Source organism: Lepisosteus platostomus, chromosome 5 (assembly GCF_059453375.1).
Source record: "Lepisosteus platostomus isolate fLepPlt1 chromosome 5, fLepPlt1.hap1, whole genome shotgun sequence".
NCBI classification, from domain to species: domain Eukaryota; kingdom Metazoa; phylum Chordata; class Actinopteri; order Semionotiformes; family Lepisosteidae; genus Lepisosteus; species Lepisosteus platostomus.
The window spans coordinates 49,522,719-49,543,607 of record NC_142615.1 but is presented as its reverse complement, the minus strand read 5'-3'; the positions used below and the strand labels follow the sequence as shown (position 1 = coordinate 49,543,607).

Genomic DNA, 20,889 nt, shown 5'->3' with positions numbered 1-20,889 from the left:
CCATGGGGTACTTAATTAAAAAAAATAGAAAAACAGTCAGTGTTCCTGGATCTGTTATCAAGAACAACACCTGCACAAGAGCTGTGCAGGAAGAATAAAATATGGTCTGAGATGAAGAGACTCTCTTCGGAAGAGCGGCGCTCTTCACAGGAGAATTTTTTGTGAAGCTGATTTGTCTCCTTTGGGGAATTCAAAACAGCTGAGAGCTGTGACCTTGTGGCACAAAGGTAGCATGTCTGACTCCACATCAGAAGGCTGTGTGTTCAAATTATGTCGAGGTCTGCTTTTAGTTTTTCAGGTTCTGCTCGTCCTGAACACGGAATTCACACCATGTAGTTGAGTTCTATCTGTACACCACATAGATAATCTAAACAAAATAGAGCCCTACTGGACATACAGTTAGGATCTCCCACAGCGAATACCCTTGAACACAAGAGAGAAGGCACAGTTCACATCTGCGAAACATCACATCCGTCTTTGGAGACAGCTACATCAGAGAATGGAATCCCGGAAGTTTCAAATAATTTCTTTTAATACAGGTTCAAGCAAACCTGAAAGTTAGGGAGTTTCTGGACACTTTTGTTTTATTAAAAAGTGTCTGAAGCCTGAAAATGTAATTTGAAAAAAAAACGCTATTGGACATTAGCAGGTACTTTTTGTAACGATTTGCTATTTCATGCTGGAAAACAAAGGAAACAGACCCAATGTTTGCTTTCAGGTGCGGTTCATTACATAATAGACATCTATTACTGAGGAGCTTGAATAAAATTTACACAAGCCAGGTAGAAGTCGAACCTACAATCCTATGATCCGAAATCAGACGCGTTGTTTATTAAACCGCTGGGATTTCACATACCCTGAATTTCCCCATAGTGTGCTCAGCGCCGCTACTAGTAATGCACCGCTCCGTCTAAAATTTCAAAGTGAGAAACATGTGTTTTCTGATTTTTTATGAGTTTTAAAATATAATCTCTTTAAATCAGACAAGGGGTTTATGTTTCGCACTGAAATTCCGATTGACTGAGAATTCAAAGAAATACTGTTTTCTTTCACAACACCGTATAATTATCACATCCACCAGACTCTCCAACCTCTCCAGACCTTGCTGGTTGAGCAATTGCTCCGATAAATTAGGTCACGTATCATGTTAAATCATTTCTTCTCAACACAACATTTCCTGGTGCACGTTTTCTCTATGAAAAAAAGACATTTTTCCCTTGCACGATTTCTCGTTTTTTATCAAAGCGTACAGAAAGAAAAAAGAAGAAGAAATAGTGTTGCAAAAGAACTCTGTCGCCCTTGGGAAATGTCAAACGCATTGGACATGAAAAATGCCCAATAAAAGCCATTTCTCTTCGTTTCTTAGTGTCGGGGCTGCTACTGTATGTAAAAGAGGCAATTTGCTCTGAGAGCAGGTTCAACACTTTCTGAACGCAGATGTCTCAGAGCAGTGTGTCCAAGTAGCTGTAAAAGGTGACAGTCATCCTGTCACTGTAGCTTAGTTGGTTAAAGCGCTTCTCAATTAAACAAAAGAACCTATGCTCAAATCCCAGCTGTGTATTTCTTCCTATCTTGTAGTACAGAACGTACCATTTTGGGCAATCACAAAGGGCTTGACTTCGTTAAATGCATGTGTTCATTTCCTTTCTGGAAAACTTGTTTTTGATTAAATTCACACAGCTTGCGAAACATGAAATTCAGTTTTTGGTTATCAGTGCAGAAGAAATATTACCGGCTGGCAAAAAGAACGGTAAGATATTTTTTTTTTGATTCGAGAAAATACTCCACCAGTCAGTCTCTGTGGCACAATCGGTTAGCGTGTTCGGCTGTTATCCAAAAGGTTGGTGGTTCAAGTCCACCCAGGGACGGGTTTCTTTTGCGATGTAAACATTGTTTTCGCATAGGTCGATTGGATTTCTCAGCTAAATCACAGCCATTTTAATATTTGTAGGAAATGCGATTGTTCAACACGTGTCAAAAATGTCCAATAATGCCCAACATCGCAACTCCCCAGAAAACCATATTCACCCAAGAAAAATGATCGTCGAATCGTCATTTATACTCCCGTCACATCCTCTGCTGAAATATTTTAAAAATACAATGCAGATTTGTTTGAGAACTTGACAAGCATTGTTTTGTTAGCACTGTGCAGTTGGATTTTGATATTTTGACATATTTACCTTAATTTTAAACTGTAAATACTGTACAATCTATTGTAATTGTGTTGTAATATTAAAATATGTTAGCTGAGGATGCAAAGGGGTGAAAGGGAAAGGTCAGAGGGTATAGTAAAAACGAGGTTAGGATTGGTGGAGGTGGTAGGGATGTTGATGGTTTTTCTCTGTAGAGGATGATTGAGTTTTTTATCGTTCTCTGAAGTGAGAAACTGGAAGAGTTGGGAGTTGAGAGATCTGATGAGGTTAGTTATAAAAGGAAGTTGATGTGGAGCTGTTAGCTGTAAGAATTCCTTAATGTCTTTGATGTTGTCATCAAAGATAAACTGCAGTAAGCAAAGATAAAAAGAAAATTATCTTTGCATACTGCCCTGTCTTTCTAACAACTGAAGAAGGCATGGAATAACCTTTTACTTGTTCCTTTGCAGCCTACGCATGCCGACGCAGCTACAGTATAGTTCTGCAAGTCCATCTAAAATAACTTTGTTAATATATGCAGGTGATAAATTAACGTGTCTGAGTATCTTTTCCAGCTTTACTGAATTACATCAACTTGCCCACCGAGGATAAGCGTACCTCCGTTGCCCGAGTAACGTGACGCCTGTGAATGACGTGTAAAGAGTGCATTCTATACCTAGTGGAGACGGACAACGTTTCCAGCGCTGGGTTTCAGGGGCTTTCCCAACCTCTCCTCGACCTTTAAACGTCTTACATAGTAAATTTACATTATCCTGTAATATGAATTTCCCTAACAGAAAAAAAAATGTAACAGAAGAAACTCTCGTAATGTTAAATTCCCCCCCCCCACGATTACAACCTCCGATTAAACTGCTGCCTGGCCGGTGTACGCGTCGCCAGTCCGCTCCGGCTCCTCAGGAGACGGGCTGTCAAACCCGAGACGGGAATCTGGGTCCGGGCTGCCCCACGGGTGAGTGAACCGCCGTCCTCTCCGGGTTTAGTCCGGACGGAAGCTCAGTAGTACCTAATGCCCTGTTCACTAACTGCTGTAGGGTACGAGAGGTCGGCGGTGACTAAACACTCCGCCTGCAGGGAGAGGGACGGGACGGAGACGGTTATTCTCTTCTGGCAGTTTATTTTAACTGTCACATTTCCACCGTCTCTCTCTCTCTTTCATTTTCGTCCTGCTCTCTCCCGTTTCCTCGTCACATGGCCGCCGCATGGCCAGTCAGAGAACAAGGAAACGCGTGTATCATCATCGTAAACCTGTTCAGAGACGGAAGTAGAGAGCTCTCTTTAACTTAAAAATATTTTAAACTGCATAACCGAATAAAACAATGACAACGGCCCAGGGCATAAACGCGCACCAGTTTCTGACGCGTAGGCGGACTTCAGAGGCGCCTGACTCCTTTTGTCGTTGAACCGACTTCTGTCTTCATTACTTCGGAGTTTCACTCCTACTTCGTATCAGAAATAAATAACTTTCCAAACGACTTTACAGGAAGCTGGAAACAACAGGTTCGAGAAGTGATATTTACATGTCTCTATATATAATACTTTCCGTACAAATAAAAGGTATAGATGTCTGGGGGAGGCTCAGTGGTTGTTTTTCCTGCCCTGGGATCAGTTCAGAACCTGGGGTGCTGTCTGTGTGGAGTTCTGAACTGTGTTTGTGGGGGTTTCCTCCTGGTGCTCCAGTTTCCTCCCAGTCCAGAGACAGGCTGGGGGGTTAATTGACTTCTTGGTGTGTGTGTATATGTGTGTGTCCTGTGATGGACTGGTGCTCCGTCCAGGGTGTGTGTGTGTCCTGTGATGGACTGGTGCCCTGTCCAGGGTGTGTGTGTGTGTATGTGTGTGTCCTGTGATGGACTGGTGCCCTGTCCAGGGTGTGTGTGTGTATGTGTGTGTCCTGTGATGGACTGGTGTCCTGTCCAGGGTGTGTGAGTGTGTGTGTCCTGTGATGGACTGGTGCCCTGTCTAGGGTGTGTGTGTATGTCCTGTGATGGACTGGTGCCCCGTCCAGGGTGTGTGTGTGTCCTGTGATGGACTGGTGCCCTGTCCAGGGTGTGTGAGTGTGTGTGTCCTGTGATGGACTGGTGCCTTGTCTAGGGTGTGTGTGTATGTCCTGTGATGGACTGGTGTCCTGTCCAGGGTGTGTGAGTGTGTGTGTCCTGTGATGGACTGGTGCCCTGTCTAGGGTGTGTGTGTATGTCCTGTGATGGACTGGTGCCCCGTCCAGGGTGTGTGTGTGTCCTGTGATGGACTGGTGCCCTGTCCAGGGTGTGTGTATGTGTGTGTCCTGTGATGGACTGGTGTCCTGTCCAGGGTGTGTGAGTGTGTGTGTCCTGTGATGGACTGGTGTCCTGTCCAGGGTGTGTGTGTGTGTGTGTGTGTGTGTGTGTGTGTGTGTGTGTGTGTGTGTGTGTGTGTGTCCTGTGATGGACTGGGGTCCTGTCCAGGGTGTGTGTGTGAGTGTGTGTGTGTGTGTCCTGTGATGGACTGGTGTCCTGTCCAGGGTGTGTGAGTGTGTGTGTCCTGTGATGGACTGGTGTCCTGTCCAGGGTGTGTGAGTGTGTGTGTCCTGTGATGGACTGGTGTCCTGTCCAGGGTGTGTGTGTGTATGTCCTGTGATGGACTGGTGTCCTGTCCAGGGTGAACCCTGCCTTGTGCCTGTTGCTTGCTGGGATAGACTCCAGCTCCCCCCTGTGACCCTGGACTGGATACAGCTGTTAGAAAATGGATGTCACTGTCCCCGGTCTCTTTGTGTGTGTCAGTGTCCCCGGTCTCTCTATGTGTGTCACTGTCCCCAGTCTCTGTGTGTGTGTGTCACTGTCCTTGGTCTCTCTGTGTGTGTCACTGTCCCTGGTCTCTCTGTCTGTGTCAGTGTCCTCGGTCTCTCTCTCCAGATGCGCTCCAGAGGTGGCAAGGCTGCAGACTGGAGGATGATGGGAGTGTGGCTCTGTTTGATCACTACAGCTTCAATGGACAAGACTTCCTGTCCTTTGAGGTGGACAACATGACCTGGAGAGCAAGTTCCCTGGAGGCAGAGGGCACTCAAAGGGACTGGAACCAGAACAAGATTAAAAACCAGTATACCAGATTCTTCCTGGAGACTGACTGTATGGAAACACTGAAGAGATTCCTGCAGTACAGAAAGAAACACAAAAACCACACAAAGGTGAGACAGAGAGATATCAGATACAATATGAGACAAATGCACCTAGAAGCTCTACACAAGAAGTTCCCCCATGTGCAGAGGAGTGGGTGGCACAGTGCAGTTTCTGGGGTGCTGTCTGTGTGGAGTTTGCATGTTCACCTCATGTTTGTGTGGGTTTCCTCCCACTTGCTGGTGGGTAAATTGGCTTATGGGAAATTGGCTCGTGTGTGAGTGTGTGTCTGTGTCTGTGTGAATGTGAAGCTTGTGTGATCCTGTGTGAATAGGACGTGTCTGCAGTGCTCCAGTTCTACTGTGATCTCCTTTCTTAGCCTGAGGAACAGACAAAGAGAAAATGTGTTTGATTTGTATAATTGTCTAATACTGACATGTTTTGGTTGTAAAGGTTTGCAGAAAGGAGCCACACAATATTTTGTCTGTGCAGCGATGTTGCCTCACCTTGCACAGTGTCCACACTAATTCTCAGTGTGTTAACATTGCTTCTGGTCTCCCTCTCAGTCTCTCCTCAGGTGTTTGTCTCTTCCGAGCATCTGGGAAACACACAGAGCTGTTCCCTGTCCTGTCTGGTCACTGGGGCTTCAGTCCTAGAGTCATAGAGGTCAGTTTGTCCAGGCCTGGAGAGACCGAGGGAGAGGACGTGTGGTCCAGTGGGCTCAGACCCAATGGAGACAGCTGAGGAAGAGTGTGGAGATCTGAGAGAGTAAGATCGAGGAATACAGCTGTACTGTCACTCATCACAGCTCCAACCACAGCGTCACGCTGAGCTGGGGTAAGTGTCTGGAGCAGATCAGTGTGTGTTATACTATATCACACACGGGGGTGAGTCTGGAGCAGATCAGTGTGTATTATACTGTATCACATACAGGGGTGATACAGGAGCAGATCAGTGTGTATTATACTATATCACACACGGGTGAGTCTGGAGCAGATCAGTGTGTATTATACTGTATCACACACTGGGGTGAGTCTGGAGCAGATCAGTGTGTATTATACTGTATCACATACAGGGGTGATACAGGAGCAGATCAGTGTGTATTATACTGTATCACACACAGGTGAGTCTGGAGCAGATCAGTGTGTATTATACTGTATCACACACTAGGGTGATAACAGAGTCACATTATTTTTGTTATGCAGCAGGTAACGTCTGAAACTTTTCTTGTCTCTATAACAGATTATGCCGCATGTCTGAACTCTAACCACCTGGATTCCAGACTGCATGTCAGGGTGATTCTGGCACTTCTGTGTGTGATGGCAGCAGGGGCTGTAGTCATCTTGCACCAGAAGAAGCTGTGCTGTGTGCCATTTTTACCACTGTCTTCACAAAGTCTTTTCACAGACCCCAGCTTGCTCTCCATGAGACACACAGACAGGGAGAGAAGCTGGGGGTCAGAGTGCAGGGTCAGCCATTGTACAGCACCCCTGGAGCAGTTGGGGTTAAGGGCCTTGCTCAGGGGCCCAAAGGAGTAGGATTCCTCTGCCGGCCGCAGATTTTTAAAAAAGATTTTAAGATTTTTAAAGTACGCAGGCTGGATAGCCAGTAGCCATATCACCCTGCAACTCGCAACTGGTCAGTACTTGGATGGGAGACCTCCTGGGAAAGCTGAGGTACTGCTGGGAGAGGTGTTAGTGTGGCCAGCAGGGGGGCGCTCACCCTGCAGTCTGTGTGGGTCCTAATGCCCCAGTATAGTGATGGGGACACTAGACTGTAAACAGGCGCCGTCCTTCGGATGAGACGTAAAACCGAGGTCCTGACTCTCTGTGGTCATCAACAATCCCAGGGTGTTTCTCGAAAAGAGTAGGGGTGTTTCCCCAGTGTCCTGGTCTAATCCCCCCCTGGTCTTTACCAGTCACAGCCTCCTAATTATCCCCATCTCTGAACTGGCTTCATCCCTCTGCTCTCCTTCCCACTGAGAGCTGCTGTGTGCTGAGCGGACTGGAGCATCATCCAGGTGGGGCTGGAGGGGATCCCCATTAACCTGTAAAGTGCTTTGAGTGGAGTGTCCAGAAAAGCACTATATAAATGTAAGGGATTATTATTAATTTTTATTATTAAGCTGTTTAAGATGGCAACACACTTCAGGCGCATGGAACATGAATGCTGGACACGAATATTAATAAGCTTCCAATGACAACACCACAGAGCAAGAACACGTTTGAGCTGAAAGATGTATATTTCACATTGAAACCGCAGGAAGTCTGATTACAGAGTAATTATGTGGTGAATGTTTCTACCACCCTGGGGGTGTCAAAGCATGGTGTTGTAGTCCTAGATGGTGATGCATTTTTTAAAACTCTGTTTGCTTTTGGACATCCACTTTGTAGGAAGAGATTTAGTTCGAGTTTGCTTTTTATTTTATTTAATAGAAATTGGCCTGTCTCATTATTGTCCAGTGCTTCAGGTTAAGGAGCTAGAATTGTGTTAAGGAGCCTCTGAGACTCCTTATTTGATATATATGGAGTACCTGGGGGACAGCTCTGTGGCTCAGTGGTTTTGCTTGGCTGCCTCATACTGCAGAGGCCCCGGGTTCAATTCCAGACCCAGAGTGCTGTCGGGGTGGAGTCTGCATATTCTTCCGTGTGTGTGTGTCCCTTATTGGACTAGCAGGGTACACCACTATCCATCCTGGATGCATGCACATGATCTCACAAAAGACTTGAACGCGGGTGCCTTGTGCTTCCATTGGATGACAGAGGAGCTACGACCACGATGATTACACAGTACCTAGTTTGGATGATGTCTTACGCTCATGAAAGTCGACTGCAGTTCCAGATATTGAGCAGGTATATTCAAGATTTATACAACCCTGACAGCCTCGATCCTTTCTTGACAGCCTTGTTAGGAGCAAAGGCAATTACTGCTATGTTTAATTACTCTGGTGACCGACACCAAGCTGCATGGTCACTATAATCCACTATTTATTCCATACATTCCAGCGTGATTAAGTAGCACTATAACCCTGAGTATGCACAGATATATACAGTATGTCTCCTTCAAGAAGTTCCTTGAAGTATGTTCCTTTTAAATCATTAATACTACACTTTCTTATATTGATTAAATGAAATGGTCTGAGACACATGTTTGAAAAGTTTAAAATAGGCATGAGGGCGTTATCTACAATACAGTATTTCTAAATGTAAGAATGTGAGAGTTGTGTGGACCTTATCTTTTTTTTACCTTGTTTAGTCTTTTTTTTGGTCAAGTGCAATTGTATTACAGTATGTAGCCCCTGACGGTGTTATTGGTGTTATATGTTATATGTACTCTTGTTTGTACGGTATAAATTTTTGCTGTTGCAATAAAAAAAAACGAAAGTCGTGCATAGCAACGGTCACTAAGGAAGTGCGGCTTAATCCCTGAATTCCGGTGTCCGTGCAGTAGAAGGAGACACTCCCTCCGCTCTCACAGTGGATCAACTGTCACCCTGCTCACAAGGGGGTGGAGGGGATCCCCATTAACCTGTAAAGAGCTTTGAGTGGAGAGTCGACAAAAGTGCTATATAAGTGTAAGCAATTATTATTATTTATAACAAATCAAATTACTTAAGAACATATGAAAAGTTAATGATACCAATAGACAATTCAGCTTATTAGAGCTCAGTGTTTGTTCTGTACACATGTACTTATAATACATGGAATAATTTACAAAGATCCCACTATGTCCCCCTGTGTAGAATAGATGTTCATAATCTGTTTAGTCTATTGTTAGTCTCTAAGCTGTCAAAATTGAAAATCTGACGTTTAATCATATTCCACTTACTGTAAGTCCACCTGTTCTGATCTGTGGTTTCAATGTCATCAACCATCAACTAACCAACCATTTTTATTCTCCTTAAAACTTTTGAAATCCAACTTTTCAGCAGCTGGTCAGAAAGTCAAGTTGCCCAGTAAGGCTGATCGAATGTTCCCTTCCAAACATATGTGAGAGGAAAAATACACCAGTGATTGCCAAAGCAAACAATTCTCAAAAAGTATTTCCTTGGACCTGAATACTACTACTACATTTAAATGTGATAATATATATATATATTCATTAAACAACTCTCAATGCATTTTCACTGTACTGAGACCAGACCTTGATGTTTAAACAGAGAACCACTCATAGAGAAAATATTATACTATATCCATATATATTGAACCTTAATATAAATGCTACGGTATTTGAAGCTTGCATTATTCTTAGACGTCGGTCTGTCGCCAGTGGCCAGTCGCCAGTGTTTCACAGAGGAATCCTGTGCAGACTGATCCTCCGACACTCAGTCTCCCATAGGGTGGCACTGCCCTGTGGAGCAAAGACATCACCGATGAAGTTCCTGGCGTTCAGAATGCGCGTCGCCAAGGCTGTGCTGCTTAAGCATCTCACCATCTTCCTCCTTGTCTTTCGAGAACACCACGCCATTGTCCTCCTGGCCCCAGCGCAAGCTGGTGTTGCCCAGCTCGGTGTGCCTGGACAGCTCTCTCGTCACCTGTGGAGGGGACAGTACCACAGCAGCCCGGGTCAGAAATCAGGGCCCGGTACGTCTTCCTGAACGAGAGCCGCGGTCTTGTCGCGGCAGGGAGGACGCGATCGCCGGGCGAAACAGGGAAGCAGCAGCAGACAGCGCCTGTGGTGGGTGATAGTGGTCTGTAGTGGGAGGTGGCAGCTGGAGTGAGCGCTCTGGAAAACGTGGGACGTAGTGGGATTCAAAGTTGCAGAACGAAGCAGGGAGGCAGCCAGATAGGTGACGTCGAAAGCAAGCAAAGCCCGGAGCCGATAGATACCCAAGCGAAGCAGCTAAGAGACGAGGTCGAGGCGAGAAATCTTCGACGCCAAGGAGCAAACACAAGGGCAATCCAAGAGCAAGGTCGAGGGAAATGGGGTCAAAGAATCAAGGAAAACTTGACTAAGGAACACCAAGGCTCAAGCCTGAACTCCCTAACACTGAGCGAGTGGAGGGCTGACTGTGAGCAGGTGGAACTGATCTTCCACCCAATTGCACTGTCACGGCAACCAGGTGACTGACAGGTGGCCACGTCGGTTGCTGTGGTTACTCAGAAGGGTCTTTGAGCAATCCAACGTGAGCAGGCATGATAAAATAAACAAAGCCAGCAAGGGAAAGGTCAGCGCTTCAATATAACTGCAACTATGATCTCCAGTATTCTCTCTCTTATATTCTAGTTTAAAGCCCTTATTAACTCTATAACTCTACCCTGCACTTTTGGGCCTATTCATATGCTCCCTTAATTCAAAATGCCAAAAGGAAGATAATAGTAATTTCTTCTGTTTGTTTTGTATTGTGTTTATTAATCACTTCCACTCCCCAGTTTATAAATACTCCCAGTCTGTCCACAGCTCTGCGCTAATCTTCTCTTGCTCCCCTCCCTCCATCCTATCTTGACCCTTGCAACTGCCTCCCTGGCTCATTCTTCACAAATGATTTCCCCAGCCAGGTGAGGTAACACTACAATAATAAGTACACTATCCCTTTATATTCATCTGATTGTTTCCTGAATTCCTAAAATGCTGCTTTTTAACCAAAGAAAATCCCCAATAATGATTCATATTGGTAGGAACCCACTGCGTGCAATGTGTGACAACCATTATGATTGAGTGTATTTCTGATTTCTGTATAACAAAGCAATGTGTGGCTCATTATGCATAGCATTGACTGGATGATCTTTTTTGTCTACTGCAGCTCCAACAGTATGATTTGCTTAGTTTCTTCTTTACGAGGAGCCTGGAATATCGCAAGCCACCTATGCACACTGACACAATCTAGTAGTCGATTTCCTATACCTGGACCAGAAGCCATTCTTTAACATCTGGGTCATTAGGATTCACTTCCGAGTCCATTAATATCCTTACTCTCAGCACCACTCTCTTCCCTGTGGAGGAAAGGATGAAAACAGCATAGAAGACAAAAAAAGAGGCAAACCCCATTCTGAAGTAGCATTAAGTGATTCACCCTGCCTGGTCTGAGGGACAGTTATATGGTCAAGGACGTCAAAACATCACTTACAATATTACAAAAGACTGGTGCTCTGAAGGTGGCTCCAGAGTCTATCCCAGCAAGCAACAGGTGCAAGGCAGGGTTAACCCTGGCAGTAATGCCAGTCCGTCACAGGGCACACACCACAGCTCATTTTCCCAGGAGCCGATTCAAAACCTACCAGCATGTCTTTGTACTGCAGGAGAAAACCCACGCAAAGACAAGGAGAACATTCAAACTCCATGCAGACAACAGCCCAGATACTGAACCCAGAGCTCAGGCACTACGAGGCAGCAATGCTAACCACTGCACCCAGTGCACCCTGGGACCGACTCTGGGCCACCACAAGTGCGAACTGGACAAGCGGTCGTGGACTAGCAAAGTGAAGGCGACGTTCCCCGCAAGGTTACCCCCATAAGGCTGTCGAAGTGGCACCGCGATAACTTACCACTGTAGCAGAAGAAAGCGTAGGTGGTGTTGCAATTATAGTCATTCCAGGAGCCTCTCGCACTCCCCTGAAGATTCACGGCGCCACAGCTCTCGATGCCGCCATAATTGTTGGGCTCGCCCACCTGCCAGGGGCGGAAAGTGGAGACGTCCCCATCGGACCACTTCCAGGGCTCGGTGAACAGTCCGATCCAGACGTCCCTGCCTCCGGCCGTAACTCTTACTAACTCATTCTCGCTCTGGCTCCTCACCCGGGTCAGGTCGGTGTAATGTTCTCTGCAAAACGTCAGGGCTTCTGTCCAGTTCTTGGCCTCAGCCACCAGGAAGTATTGATCGGCTGCGCCTTCCCCCCCTGAAGAAGTGAACCCCAGTCAGTAGTCGGGTTGAGGGTCGCGGAGCAGCCTCGGCAAGCAACAGGCAGGATACCACCTGGATGGGACGCCAGTCCACTGCACGGACGCACAAGCACCGCATACAGTCACACCAGGGCCAAACATTCCCAGCAGCCAATTCACTCACCAGAGCGTCTTTGGACTGTGGGAGGACACTGGAGCACCTGGAGGAAACCCCCACGCACAAGGGGAGAACATGCAAACTCCACCTCGCCACCCCAGGATTTGAACCCAGGGCCCCGGTGCCGCCATCCCATCAGCCCAAGAGCCACTCAAAGGATTCAATTCCGAGAACAATGGGGAATTTCATAAGGAGGAATTACTCGTACTCCCAAGCCCCCCCCTCCCTCCACCACCTTCACATGCAGTAGTCGCGTGAGAAAGACCGTAAAAGGCCGTAAAAGACTCAGGGGCCATTTACCTTGATAGCAAACGGAATAGCTCGTGAAACTGCAAGGGCGATCTGCCCACAACCCGCCGCCGACCATCGCCACGCAGTTCTCCTTGCCGCCGTAGTTGTTTGGTTCTCCCGCACGCCAGCTGGTAAAAGCAGACCTCCCCACGCCGTAGAGGTAGCCCCCCCCGAGGGACCACTGCCACAGGTCCCAGACATAGTACAGGCCGGTCCAGGCGCAGCCCGTGACCGGCTCGGTGGTGGCAAGGAGCTGCTCCAGGTCGGCTGGCCCACTCACGGTAGCCATGTCCGTGTACTGGCCCCTGCAGTACGCCCGAGCCCCCGCCCACGTCCTGCGCTTGCTCACGAAGTGGTAGCGGTGAGGTGAGACCAACCCCCAGAGGCCTGAAACACAGGAGGCAGGGTTGAGGCTTAGGAGCAGGGGTGACCAGCTTGCGATGCCTGGCCAAGCCTGCGCACGACGTGCCAAAGCGTCGGAGAAGCAAATCCGGTCGGGGAATGGCCCGGCACTTCTCAACCCGACATTTGTGGCTGTCGTTTTGAGTGGTTTTGTCTTCCCTGGGGGAGGATTTCAAATGGGTCTGCCAATGCACTGTGAAGTGGCACAGGGGCTTTAGGACTGCAGTTTCTCAGCGTTGGGACGCTAGGTTCAGCTCTGCTTCTGGTCTGGTTTGTATATTCGACACTGTGCTCACGCTGGGTTTCCTCTAGGGTGCTCCAGTCTGCTCCCCAGTCGAAAGGCATGCTGGTATGTTCACTGACGTCTGGGAGAGTTAGTGCCAGTGTGATGGAGTACCACTCCTTGTGCCTGCTGTTTACTGGAATAAGCTCTGGCTGTCCCACCACCCTGAACTGCATGAGGTGGAACAGGTGGGAGGATGGAATATCATATAATCAAGAGCACCGCTGATATCAAAGTCAGGCGGAACGATTAATTGGCAAAAAGCAACGGCATCAACAAGACCAGATGATAATCAGTCTAAGATGGCGCCGTGTTAGTGGCAGCCTGCTACAGCAGGTCTGTGTCTTTTTGTTGTCTTTTTGTTTCTTTCAGTTAGTTAATGCTAGTGTGTTAGTGTTTTTTCTTCATACCTTTGCCGGCAACTAGATTTGCGATCACAACATGATGGATACTAGAAAGCTGACATGCTTTTTCTTGTTTTTTCTGATACTCGGACCTCTGTTTCTATCGGGTTGCAATGCCGATAGCTACAGATGCATTGTCTACACGCATGACCAGCTGATCGCGCTAGCGCGTCCGGCTCTACTCACTGGAGAGAAGCCATTGGTACCGGAGGAGCTGAGGAGGAGAAGCCGAGGCTGTGGGGCAGGTGCGACGCAAAATGCGAAGAGAAGGAGATTTAAACCCTACCTTCCTTCGATCATCATGGGAAATGTGCGGTCCTTAGTGAACAAGATGGACGAACTGGGAGCATTGGTGAGAAGCCAGAGGGAGTATCGTGAATGCAGTATCATGTGTTTCACCGAGACGTGGCTGCAGGAACTTATTCCGGACTCGAACGTTACCATCGGCGGCTTTCAGACGGTGCGGGCGGACAGAAACACCGAGAGTGGTAAGAGGAAAGGAGGGGGGCTCGCGGTGCTTGTCAACAACAGATGGTGGACATACTCATTTTAAGGAGTGCGTCTGTAACCCGGACACCGCGGGAGTTTACATGCGCCATCTTTGTTGTTGTTTACATTCCACCTACGGCAAACGCAGAGGTAGCGTGTGACGTCATAAACACAGTCACAGCCAGTCTACAAACAAAGCACCCTAGCGCTTTTATAGCTATTTCAGGGGACTTTAACCACGTATCTATTTCCACCACTTTGCCTACTTTCCACCAATTTGTTAAGTGCCCGACCAGAGAAAACAAAAAACTGGACTTATTATATGCCAATGCTAAGGATGCATATAGTTCCACAGCCCTTCCCCCCCTTGGCAGATCAGATCACAACCTTGTCTTGCTTACACCACTATACAAGCCTATTGTCCAGCGTCAACCTGCAACCATGAGGACTGTGAGGAGATGGTCTCAAGAGGCTATGGAGGATCTACGTGGTGCTTTGGAGGCCACCGACTGGGATGTGCTGTGCGAACCACATGGGGACGACATAGACAGCATGGTGGACTGTGTCACTGACTACATTAACTTCTCCGTAGACAACACCATCCCCACCAAAGACGTACACTGCTTTTCCAATAACAAACCCTGGATCACCAGCGACTTGAAGGCTCTTCTGAATGACAAGAAGAGAGCCTTTAGGAGGGGGGATAAGGAAGAGGTCAAGCGTGTACAGAGGGAGCTAAAGCAGAAGTTAAGAGAGAGCAAGGACGCCTACAGGAGGAAGGCAGAGGACAAGCTGCAAAGGAATAGGGTGAGAGATGTATGGATCAGCATGAGAGAGATCACTGGCTTCAAACAGGCTGGGGGTGCAACAGAGGGGAACCTGGAGATGGCCAACGAGTTGAACCAGTTCTTTAACAGGTTTGATCCAGGGTCCTCTGTGGCTCAACACCCATCCCCCTACAGCCACACGCTCCCTAACCCTTCACAGCTGCGACTGCCCAACACCTCCTCCATCCCCCCACAAACATGGCCGCCTACAGCTACAACCCCCGACAGCTACTCACCCACCCATCCCCCACAGCTGCCACTCCAACACCTCCGCCATTAACACCTGCAGCACTGAAAGCCCTATGAGCACCATCCCCCAGGCCAGGGTGACCATCACAGCTGACCAGGTGAAGAAGGAGCTGAAGAGGCTGCACCAGGGTAAGGCCACAGGGCCAGATAACATCTGTCCCAGAGTTCTGAGGGCCTGTGTTGATCAGCTGAGCGGAGTGCTCCAGCGACTATTCAACCTGACCCTGCGCTTGGAGAGTGTCCCGGTGCTCTGGAAGACATGCCTGGTCCCGGTACCAAAGAAAGAGCGCCCCTCTGTCCTCAACAACTACAGACCAGTTGAACTGACTTCTCACGTCATGAAGACACTGGAGAGGTTGGTCTTATCCCACCTGAGACCCCTTGGTAAGCTCATCACTGGACACCCTACAGTTTACCTACCAGCCCAGTGTTGGTGTGGGGGATGCGATCATCTACATGCTGCAAAGGGCCTACTCACACCTGGACAGGGCTGGCAACACTGTAAGGATCATGTTTTTAGACTTCTCCAGTGCCTTCAATACCATCCAGCCCTTACGTCTAAGGAGGAAGCTGGAGGATATGCAAGTCGATGCCTCCATGACCTCGTGGATCACTGACTACCTGACAGGCAGACCACAGTCTGTGATACTTCAGAACTGTGTGTCTGAACAGGTGGTGAGTAACACAGGGGCACCTCAAGGGACAGTTCTTTCTCCATTCCTCTTCACTCTCTATACTTCGGACTTTGAACTTCAGGTTGAACCACTTGGAACTAAATGTAACAAAGACAAAGGAACTGGTGGTAGATTTCAGGAGGAAAAAGGTCAAACCTACTCCTATCTACATCCATGGGAGTGGCGTGGAGATGGTGGACTCGTACAAGTACCTGGGAGTGCACATCGACGATAGACTGGAATGGTCTAAGAACATCGAGGCCATCTATAAGAAGGGACAGAGCCGGCTTTACTTCTTGAGGAGGCTCAGGTCCTTCAATGTATGTAGTAAGATGCTACATTTGTTCTATCAGTCGGTGGTGGCGAGCGCCATTTTCTACGCAGTGGTATGCTTGGGCCCTGGGATTAGAGCTGTGGATTCTAAAAGGCAGAACAAGCTCATCAGGAGAGCAAGCTCTGTCATTGGGTCTGACCTGGACCCCTTGGAGGTAGTAGCTGAGAGGAGAATGGTGTCCAAACTAGAGGCCATCATGGACAACATCTCCCATCCCCTCTATGACAGGCTTGTAGAAATGAAGAGCATGTTCAGCAATAGACTGATTCATCCACGGTGCGACAGGGAGCGCTACAGGAGGTCATTCTTGCCTTCTGCCATAAGACTGTACAACGCATCCACCTTGCGTCTGGGCAGAGGCAACATTGACAGTGACCTGTTTCTGGACTGAACGCATCTACACATCTACTGCTACATCTGTCCTCTTCTTTTCTTTTCCCGTTTACAACCGTTTTTTGTGCAATATATGCCAGGGACCCGTGCAATACATTTATATTTATATCTATATTTAGATCTATATTTATTTTCATATGTGTGCTACGATTTTTCTGCGTACTGTTCTGTTCTAGTTTGTTCTTTGTGTGTCCGGACTGTGAGTAACTCTTTTAGTGCACCCCTCACTGTACTGATTGTATTGTATGTATTGTATTATTATTTTTATTATTATTGTATCATTCGTTACACTGTGGCTGTGTTGTCTGTGTAAAGCTGCTGTTGCGCTGCACTTTCCCTCACGGGATCAATAAAGTATCTATCTATCTAAGGAGGTACAACCTCCGAGTTGTTAGGCTGGTGGCCACAGGTTCTTGGATGAGCAATCGGCCCCCTGGTCATTTCTGTACTTTGCTCAGATCCAGATGAGCGGACCAGTCCAGACTGCAGACGATCGCAGGTGATACAGCGGGATTAGCGGAGGCCGAGAAGCGGGCAGCAAATGAAATTCAAATGATTTAAACCAAAAACACCTGACAGATCATGTCTAAGTGTGGGGTTCTGGCGTGCCGGCAGGAAAAACAAACTTTCAATGCAAAACTCAGGGAGGATACTCGGGGAAAAGACAGGTGTTTATGCTGATGCGTCGTTTGCATCCGCGAAACAATGTGAGCGAGCCATAAGCCACAGGCACAAGGCAGGACAGATGAATGACTATGTTAACACAGGGACACCAGCCTATTGCAGGGCACAGATATGCCCACACTCACACCAGGGCCAATTTTCCCAGAAGCCAATTAACCCACCAGCATGGCTTTGGACTATGGGAAGAAACCGGGGCAAACCTATAAGAAACACACATGAACTGGAGGCACATACCAACTCCAGACAGCAGACAGCAGAACTGAATCCAGGGTGCAACCACTCCAGTCATTGGTGAGCCAAGTGCTTATGAGACTTTAGCCATCTTGATCCTGCAGAAAGAGACTGTGTCCCCAACAGAAAAAAGTCTTGAACAATCTCCTCACAAAGCACATAAGTAAAGGAAAGGCTGTGGAAATATGAAGATAACATGGAATGAAGGGCCAATCCTGGCCCCAGAGCTCTGATATTCACTTTTGAGACTATAAGACTGTTATTCACTGTTGAGACTTTAGACTGCTAAATAGCCAACCTGCAGCTCCTTTAGCAAATCACCTGTAATGGCTACATGGACGCACAGTTTTCACTATATTCAGCATAACTGCACTACTTGTATATATTGCATACACCATGGACACATAGCAGCTCTACTCATATTGAGTTTTATTCCATTTAAAAAAATGTAACCTCAATTTTGTGATTTTGTGAATTTTGTGATTCTTGTGGTTTTTGTGAGCTCGCAGAAAAAGACAATTCATTGCCAGCAACTACTGCTGCTGCATGCCATTTTGTTGTGCATCTGATAAATAAACTTTGATTTGATTTGATTTGATTTCTGAGCCTGGAGGGCTTTTGTATCTTTTAATCTTTATTCCATCCTAGGCTCTTAATACCTGGATTTGGACCAGGACTGAGACCTCCAGATTTAGAAGCATCTTGAACCTTTCCCAGTGGGTTTTAAAGGGAGCCTGCAAATAATATTGTCCTGCATATTGATGTCCTTTCCTGGACTCTTAATGGTTTGAATACACTCTAAATGCAATTAGACTCGATTGGCACTGTTATAAGGCTCTCACTCATAAATTTACCTGTCACACTCCAGGACCAGGAGTAAATAACAGTGCTTTGATCAATTAATAAAGGCCTGGATCACCTGGACTATGATCGATTAAACAGGTGGTCTGTTCAATAAAGTAACTAAGGGATCATTGGGAGCAAACATCAATAAAACTGGCGATTCAGGGTGACCTGTAACATTTACTAGACCTGAGCTCTCCCTGGGTCAGGATCAGAGAGCCCTGCACTGACTGGACCAGAGTCATAGAGCCCTGGACTAACTGGACTGGTGGCACAGACCCCTGGACTGACTGGACCAGAGTCACAGACCCCTGGACTGACTGGACCAGAGACACAGACTCCTAGACTAACTGGAACAGAGACACAGACCCCTGGACTGACTGGACCGGGGACACAGACCCCTGAACTAACTGGACCAGAGTCACAGATCCCTGGACTAACTGGACCGGGGTCACGGACCTCCTTGACTGACTGGACCAGAGGTCACAGACCGCCTGGACTAACTGGACCGGGGACACAGACCGCCTGGACTGACTGTATTGGGACTGATTGTAAGCTCCAGCCCTTTCAACACCGAAGTTCAGAGGTCTTTTCATCTTCCATCTCTGCCGGTCCATATTGGAAAGGAGAGAAAAAGCCCACATGAGGAGATTACAATACATATACTGTATATAATCATTTTTTTAAAACCAGCCATAAATTAACCTTGGCAAATTGTCTATAACTGTTCACTGTTTTTTTTTTCCCTATGACACTATATAAATTTGTGACCAATTCTAAATAAAATTAACAAGTAGGCAGGAGCAAACGGTGTATTTGAATGAAGCTGCACACATATTTCTTTGCCTCTTTACTGGAGAACTCCGAAAAGGTTGATCGTGCGCCCCAGGAAAAACCTTACAGGCCATCATGGACATCTCCCATCTTTCCCTCTAAGACATGCTTGGGAGAATGAAGAGCACATTCAGCGACAGGCTGATCCACCCGCGGTGGGACAGGGGGTGCTACAGGTGGTCATTCGTGCCTTCTGCCATCAGACTGTACCACTCATCCACTGTGTGTCTGGGCAGGAGCAGCACTGACACTGACCTGGTTTTGGACTAAACAGTAAACTCTCTGCTTCCCTCAGTTTTTTTTTTCCCCGTTTACAACTGTTTTTTGTGCAATACATGCCAGGGACAATATATTTATATTGTGCAATACAACTTTTTTGTGTACTGTTCCGGCTTGCTCTTTGTATATTCTGGACTGTGAGCGACTCTTCTTAGCGCACTTCTCACTGACTGGACTGATTGGATTGTGTTTTTGTATTGTTGTATCATTTCATTACACTGTTGCTGTGATGACTGTGCTGCTGTCGCACTGCAATTTCCCCTCACGGGATCAATAAAGTATCTGTCGATAAGTAGCCGTCGTTGTGTTTCAGATAGTTACAGAGAGCTGGTGACCCAGTTCTGTTCACATACTGGGGCTGCCCTCCCATCTATACAGGACATTGATGACAGATGGTGCTTGAGGAAAGCTCTAAGCATCATTAAAGACCCCCACAGACCCCAGCTACAGACTGTATGACCCTCTACCATCTGGAAAACTGTACCGGAGCATTTGGCCCCAGGCTACCAGACTCAGAATCAGTTTTTACCCCTGCACTATCAAACTATTAAACTCCCAGCCTCTCTCACTCTCACCTCACCTCTCACCTATGATCTGAACCTCACAGTGCCTTCTTTCTTACCAAAAACTCAAACACACATTGAAATCTACCTCTACCTTACATGTCAAAAAGCTCACTCCCCATAATTTCTATCCTTTTATTTCATTCTGTTGATGCATGTTTTTGTACATCTGATGTTGTTTTGCACATTACCCGTTACCTTTTGTTGTTTTGCACACTGCCTGTTGTTGTTTTTGCACACTGCATTGTTTTTTTGTACTACGTATCGTCAGAGAGCTAGCTAAATAGCATTTCGTTATACCATATACCTGTATATGAGTATAGTGACAATGAACTTGAACTTGAACTTGAATACTGTGCAGTAAAGCAACATCATCTTTCCAAACAGAGGTTCAGGGTTAGTCCACACAAATGAAAAAAGGACTCACTAACCTGAGACGATTAAGGTGAGGCATATCTTCTTAGCCATCACTGTGGGTCGGTGAATCTGCAATCAGAGAAACACTTAAGAGGTCCTTTCAGATTTCTTCGATTTTCATTTAGATGTAGTTTCCAATTAGGTTCCAGACTTTAGTGGCCCAGATGGGAACTTGGCTTTGCCGGACAAACACAACACATACTATATAATATAATATAATAAAGACATAATACATGATCAATTTACCAAGACCTGGGATGGAGTGGCGTCCTGTCCAGAGTGTAGCCCGCCTAGTGCCCTTTGCTTGCCAGAATAGGTCCTGTGGCCTTGAATTGGTAAGATCAGATCACTTTTATTAGCCATATTCAATTTCTTGCATTAGGAATTTGTCTTTTCACAGACCCCAGCTTGCTCTCCATGAGACACACAGGCAGGGAGAGAGAAGCTGGGGGTCAG

At 46.9% G+C, this 20,889-nt stretch overlaps 1 protein-coding gene, 1 long non-coding RNA gene and 1 other non-coding gene across 4 annotated transcripts; 2 read left to right on the top strand and 1 right to left on the bottom strand.

Moving 5' to 3' along the window:
• The first annotated feature begins 1,794 nt into the window (after positions 1–1,794).
• On the top strand, positions 1,795–1,868 carry trnan-guu (transfer RNA asparagine (anticodon GUU)). The gene has a single exon. It is a non-coding gene; the product is annotated as a tRNA-Asn (tRNA).
• A 3,202-nt stretch (positions 1,869–5,070) lies between these two features.
• On the top strand, positions 5,071–8,632 carry LOC148668407 (uncharacterized). Its single transcript, XR_015936975.1, has 3 exons — positions 5,071–5,310; positions 5,806–6,076; positions 6,482–8,632. It is a non-coding gene; the product is annotated as an uncharacterized LOC148668407 (long non-coding RNA).
• A 788-nt stretch (positions 8,633–9,420) lies between these two features.
• On the bottom strand, positions 9,421–20,497 carry LOC148668406 (C-type mannose receptor 2-like). 2 transcript variants are annotated; one of them, XM_088632547.1, is made up of 6 exons: positions 20,448–20,497; positions 12,537–12,914; positions 11,725–12,075; positions 11,084–11,172; positions 9,671–9,773; positions 9,421–9,589 (listed from the first exon to the last, which is right to left on the bottom strand). In XM_088632547.1, exons 1-6 carry the CDS (start codon positions 20,482–20,484, stop codon positions 9,564–9,566), a joined length of 984 nt encoding a protein of 327 aa, XP_088488673.1. In that variant the 5' UTR covers positions 20,485–20,497; the 3' UTR covers positions 9,421–9,563. The 2 variants fall into 2 exon arrangements, with proteins under 2 accessions (XP_088488673.1, XP_088488672.1); XM_088632546.1 differs by having other exon boundaries at positions 9,421–9,773.
• Positions 20,498–20,889: the final 392 nt, after the last annotated feature.